This window comes from Lathyrus oleraceus, chromosome 4 (genome assembly GCF_024323335.1).
Source record: "Lathyrus oleraceus cultivar Zhongwan6 chromosome 4, CAAS_Psat_ZW6_1.0, whole genome shotgun sequence".
NCBI lineage: Eukaryota > Viridiplantae > Streptophyta > Magnoliopsida > Fabales > Fabaceae > Lathyrus > Lathyrus oleraceus.
Genome location: NC_066582.1, coordinates 280,238,249 through 280,244,248, shown reverse-complemented (window position 1 = coordinate 280,244,248; position 6,000 = coordinate 280,238,249). Strand labels below are relative to the sequence as shown.

Below are 6,000 nucleotides of genomic sequence, written 5' to 3'. Positions count from 1 at the left end.
AGGATAAAAGGAAAGAAAGAGAAGTTCTTACAAAGTGTCGCGGCGGTGGTGGTGAAGGACGTGAAGAAGCTGGCCTCCAGGTAATCGATTTTGGGATTTTAGGTTTTCTTTGTTTGAGATTTTCCGCCTCTGATTCTCGTTTTTTTTTCTTCTGATTCACTTCCTTCTACTTATGCTCTGCTGATTAGGGTTTCAATTGGTATGGTGGAGTTCAAAAGGGGTCTCTGCCAAATCCCTTTTTGATGTGCTCAGTTGGGATTGGCCTTTTTGATGCTTGATTCGAAAACGGTAACATGAACTCATGCCTTCTCTTTGAATTTTGTCTTAATGCCGATTTGGGAATTTTCTTGAAATTTTAACCGACTTGGTAATTATTTGCATTTTACTGCAGTGAGAATGATGAAACATGAGGAGCTTTGGTCTTCACATGGCCTTGGTTTAACGCTCCTACTCTGTTTTTCTTGCTTCCTATTTTTCTGTTACAATTCTGTTTTGGCTTACTCATGGTATGCTGTAGGTTGCTTGCAGCTATAATTCCAACAAATTCAACAAATTCTCCTTGCACTTCTTCAGTTTCAAAGCCTGCTTATCTCAGCCCCAACTCTGATGACTTCAACGCTTGCCTTACTCGGTAGTTGTAAAGATAATAATGAAGTTTACCATCGCCAGGTTCAAACTTCAGCTCCTTCAAGAAGGTTTCGTTTTGCATGACATCCAAAGCGTTGAAAACATCAAAATCCTTCTGTTTTGCTACAATGAGAGCGTCATTCATCAGCTGAAGCAAAGGGGTTGCAGTTGATACGTTGTAGAATGAATATGCTGCTTTCAAATTTGAATAATTTGCGTTGCCAAGGATAGAAGAGGGATGATAAGCTACTGCTAACATACTGTCAAGATTGGAACTGAAGGTTAATTTAACTGGAATATTAATGAACTTCCATGCTATTGGTTTCAAAATGGAGTCAGCTTGTGAACATTGTGCCTGCTGCTAACTTTGTTGCTTGTTGCAGGTTTGGGTCGTATGGTTCATGGTAATCTGCTCATGTTGCAAGTGGATTAGATGCAGGACCTGATGGTTGCATTGATGCTTTAGCTACAACTGATACACTGCAGGTTTGTTTGTGATGCAATGTGAATTTGTTGGCCTGTTTGCATGATGACTATTGGTATGGCTTGTTAGCATTCATGTCTTTAGATATTTTGTTTTGCTTACAGGCCAGTTGCAGTAGACTTGTGGTATGCTGAACCTTTACATGTAAAATTCCAACAGACCTCCTCAAAGCTTTCGCCGGATCTAGTATTTGAACTTCCAGGTTTTTCTTACTTGGAGTGAACATTTCTTCTTCATCCGAGACAGAGAAAAGATCCTTTTGCATAGGTTTCCGAATGACGCTGATATCCTTCAAGTTACTCATTACAAATTTAGTGTCAACAATAGGTGTGTTCAATAATCTACTCTTCCTGGTTTGACTCTGAGGCTCAGTCACAGCCTTATCACAAGCAAAGGTTGAGCTTCTCTCTGCTGAGTCTTCTACACAGCTTTCATAGTCCAAATCAAAGCATCCAGCCACAACAAACGAGAGATTGCGGGGTTCCATTCTCCTTGTCGGTAATATCTAAATCAGCCTCCTGAGCTACTGAAGGATTAAATGACTCTGTTTGAAAGGATTTCATGGTATCTTCAACTGTTTTTGCAGGCAACTGCTGATCTTGTTGGTAATGAGAAAATGAAGGCTAGCACCAATGTTAGGCATATTATCCTTCCTTGTAATAGTACTGCCAGGGCTCAAGTTATCCCTGATATTATTCGCTGTTATAGCAGTGGTGGCCGGACAATTATATTTGTAGAGAAAAAGGAGTCTGCTTCCGAGTTTGCTGGATTGTTGCCTGGAGCAAGAGCTCTCCATGGTGACATTCAGCAGTCACAGCGTGAGATTACATTGAAAGGTTTTAGGTCTGGTAAATTCTTGACATTGGTGGCCACCAATGTGGCAGCCAGGGGTCTTGACATCAATGATGTTCAGTTGATTATCCAGTGTGAGCCTCCCCGGGATGTAGAAGCATATATTCATCGGTCTGGACGTACAGGAAGAGCTGGCAACACTGGAGTTGTTGTGATGCTTTATGATCCAAGAAGGTCAAATATATCTAAAATCGAAAGAGAAACAGGTATTAAATTTGAACACGTATCTGCTCCTCAGCCTGATGAAATTGCCAAAGCTATTGGCGGGGAAGCGGCTGAATTGATTTTTGATGTGTCTGATAGTGTGATTCCTTCATTCAAAGCTGCTGCTGAGGAACTATTGAACAACTCTGGTTTAATAGTTGTTGAGTTACTTGCAAAAGCTCTTGCCAAGGCTGAGGATAAGGTTGACGGGGTGCGAGGTCTTGCTCTAACTGCAGATGGACAGGGTGCTGTTTTTTGATGTACCAGTCAAGGACTTGGATGCATTTCTTGCCGGTCAGAAGAATGCTGTCAATGTAAGCCTAAAGGTTGCAACAGAATTGCCTAGTTTACAACAAAGACAAGTTGCATATGAGGTTAACATGAGATAAGTTACTTGGCCAAGAAGATACAAAGTCAAACTCATCACACAAGACTCTTGGATGGTGAATCAAGGCTAAAACGGATTAGATTAGGTTTAAGAGGGTCAAAAATAGGAAGGTTAACTTTGGTCAAAGTTGACCAAAAAGGTCAACTGTTGACCAAAGTCAACAAAATGGTCAAACTTCAATTTTCTTTGTAGTTTCTTTGTAAATGGACAAATGATTGATGATTGTGGTGAAAATTTTGGGCTTTTGGATTTTGGATTGACTTTGGTCAATGTTGACCAAAAAGTCAACTGTTGACCAAAGTCAACAATTGGTCAAAAATTGTCAAGACTTGTACCTTTTTTTTGTAGAATCAAATGTGATGGTTTAGAATGATGTGAAATGAATTGAAATGGTTTGAAATTGGTTTATTTTATGACTTGAATGCTTGACTCTGAAAAGAACATGACTTGACTGACAATATAGGTTAACAAGGCCATGAAATGAGGGCACAAGATTAGGGTTTGAAAGGGATATCCATGAATCAAGTGGCATGATTGGCAATTGGCTTGTGACACAAGAAGGTTGGTTGTTTGGATGACCAGGACCATATGAGTATTAACAATCACGTGAACAACACCATGACTTTGGACCAAAACCAATCCTCATATAAGACCAATGTAAGGTTAGGCCAAACATGCCAAACAAACATAAAAAAATTCAGGACCAAAATCGGGGTATGACAGTTGCCCCTATTTAAGCGTCTTCAACTAGAGAATACGAAGCAGGACGTTCTTCATATGATCATAGTGGGAGATGGTTAAATACTAAGAAGACCCGGATTTTGATCCTGAATCCCTATGAAATAAATAACAATGCCTGTCAGAATCGACAAAGAAGCAATCTCAAAAGAAGAATCCGTCTGTTACGGTGAAAATCGGCCTGAGTACCGAAACCGAAAGTTGACCTGGATACCAAAATAAATGGTAACACAGGAATACCCATGGTCTGAATGCGGCACATTAGTCTGAACACTAAGCATTGGAATGTGAGAGTATCAATGTTGGTCTGATCACCGGAAATCTGGTCTGAACACCACTTCGATCTGGAAATCGGAAAACTGGCCTGAATGCCACAAGTACTTCGACTTGAATGTCGGAAACTTCTTCGATCTGAAAATCGGCAACTGGTCTGAATGCCACTTCGGTCTGGATACCGGAAACTGGCCTGAATGCTACAAGTTGCATCGACCTGAATGTCGGAAACTTCTTCGATCTGAATATCGGAAACTGGCCTGAATGCCACTTCGGTCTGGATACCGGAAACTGGCATGAATGCCACTTCGGTCTGAATACCGGAAAATTGGCCTGAATGCCACAAGTTGCATCGACCTGAATGTCAGAAACTTCTTCGATCTGAATATCGGAAACTGGCTTGAACGCCACTTCGGTCTGGATACCGGAAATTGGCCTGAATGCCACAAGTTGCATCGACCTGAATGTCGGAAACTTCTTCGATCTGAATATCAGAAAAACTGGCCTGAATGCCACTTCGGTCTGGATACCGGAAACTTCATGCCTGTCAGCATCAGTAGAAATAGGGAAAATGATAATTGAGGCGGCACGTGGGCCAACGACCCATGCTGGGGATAATAAGTCATGAACAACCTTCAGTCTGAGCACTGGAAACAAACTTCTGGCTTGTCACTTGGGATGCCGAGAATGTTTTATGCTTACATGCGTATGTTTGAATTTTTCAATGGCGTAATGCTCCATGAGAATGGAAATGCTACGCGATTTGGGAGGATGCAATGCAATATGATTCTACATGCAGGGATGCGAAATGCTGGGGAAAATGCCAAGCCGAAGCAAGGAATCCTGTTGGGGAAATGACCGGCCGTGCGGTGTTCTGACGATAACGAAATACCGAGACTCTGACTGGGGAGAGAATGGCACTGAAAACCTGTTGTTGGGGAAAGCGATAGTGGTTCTGGCAACCATAATCTACGAGAGATGACTCAGCAGGGGGAGGCAAACACCGATACGGTACCGAGGTTATGCTTCCAGGAAAGAGATCATCGATCTGGGATTAAAAACATCGATTTGGCGTCAAACTCCGAGGAGCAGCTGTTTCTGCTGGGAAGATACAGTCTGGCACTGTCAACTCCGCTGGGGATATACAGTCTGGCACTGTTAACTCTACTAGGGAGTGTATAGTCTGAAACAAACGCTTGGGGAGTACAGTGGTGAGAACTTGCTGGGAATTGAAGAATCCAACACTCTGATCAGCTCTGCAGGAATAAGACACCGGATTCGTCTGTTGGCGGCTTCACTGGGGAAGATATTCACGATCATCTGCAGGGGATTTTAAGGAAATGCCCCGAGGGTATCTGTTCTGAATAGACGATCCAAAGCACTTAAAATTTACAGCAATTTTAAATGTTTATTAAGCATGTACCTGTAAAGCCCTTATGTGTCATGATGCAATGTTTATCAAAAATTCGGACGTCATTTTTGCAAATAAAACAGTAAAATGAAAATGAAAACAGAGATGTACTGAATCACATGATTTTATTGATTGAATGGCCTCTGAATAGGCATTTACATCAGGAAGCAATCCCTGGAAAGAGGTAATCGCAAAACAAGAATTAATCTAATGGCAATGTGAAATGGATTTCTATTGGGTTCCAATTCTGCTATGACTTGCCCGTCTTCAAGATCTTCCAGATGATCAGCCTTCTGAAAAGGTGATTAGATTGTTTTCTTCCTTTTGAAAGTTTCCAGTCATCGACATGAGATGAGATTCAGAACTAACTCAGAACGCAGTCATTCGCTTAATCCCTAATTTTTGCCTGGATCGCCCTTTCGGGTTTTCAATCCTTTGGGATACCCATTTTTGCGTAAGTTGCCTTTTCAGGTTTTCAACTTACCGGGTGTACAATCTTTTCATTTTCAATCCCTAATTTTTGCCCGAACCTTTTCATTTTCTTGGTTCGTCGGGATGCCCATTTTTTGCCTGGACTGTTTTTTTTACCGTCCAGCGGGTCTATTTTATGCGAAGTATTTTTTAACTGCGTCTGAGTTTACCGGGGAAGTGAAGTCTTCACCATCCATCGTTGCAAGCATTAAGGCCCCACCATCGAAAACCTTGGTGACGATATACGGTCCCTCATAGTTAGGAGTCCACTTGCCCCTGTGATCTGTCTGAGGAGGAAGGATCCTTTTCAACACTAAATCTCCAACTTGGAAACATCGAGGACGCACTTTCTGGTCAAAGGCTCTCTTCATCCGACCCTGATACAACTGCCCATGACAAATGGCTGCCATTCGCTTCTCTTCGATAAGACTCAACTCATTGAACCTTGTCCGAATCCATTCAGCTTCATCTAGCTTGACATCCAACAGGACTCTTAGAGAAGGAATCTCCACTTCAACAGGTAGAACTGCTTCCATACCATACATAAGGGAG

General features: G+C 42.0%; 2 protein-coding genes across 2 annotated transcripts; one reads left to right on the top strand and one right to left on the bottom strand.

The window, feature by feature from the left end:
* Nucleotides 1-586: 586 nt before the first annotated feature.
* LOC127137111 (uncharacterized) lies at nucleotides 587-1,598 on the bottom strand. Its single transcript, XM_051063595.1, has 2 exons — nucleotides 1,273-1,598; nucleotides 587-887 (listed from the first exon to the last, which is right to left on the bottom strand). The coding sequence occupies exons 1-2, from the start codon at nucleotides 1,596-1,598 to the stop codon at nucleotides 587-589; spliced, it is 627 nt and encodes a 208-aa protein (XP_050919552.1).
* A 51-nt stretch (nucleotides 1,599-1,649) lies between these two features.
* LOC127137110 (DEAD-box ATP-dependent RNA helicase 7) lies at nucleotides 1,650-2,426 on the top strand. The gene has a single exon (XM_051063594.1). It carries the CDS (start codon nucleotides 1,650-1,652, stop codon nucleotides 2,424-2,426), a length of 777 nt encoding a protein of 258 aa, XP_050919551.1.
* Nucleotides 2,427-6,000: the final 3,574 nt, after the last annotated feature.

Coding starts and splice junctions, on each gene's coding strand:
- LOC127137110 (XM_051063594.1), top strand. CDS start 1,650: ATGACTCTGTTTGAAAGGATTTCATGGTATCTTCAACTGTTTTTGCAG.
- LOC127137111 (XM_051063595.1), bottom strand. CDS start 1,598: ATGGAACCCCGCAATCTCTCGTTTGTTGTGGCTGGATGCTTTGATTTG. Junction 888..1,272: donor CCGGCGAAAGCTTTGAGGAG/GTCTGTTGGAAT, acceptor CAATCTTGACAG/TATGTTAGCAGTAGCTTATC.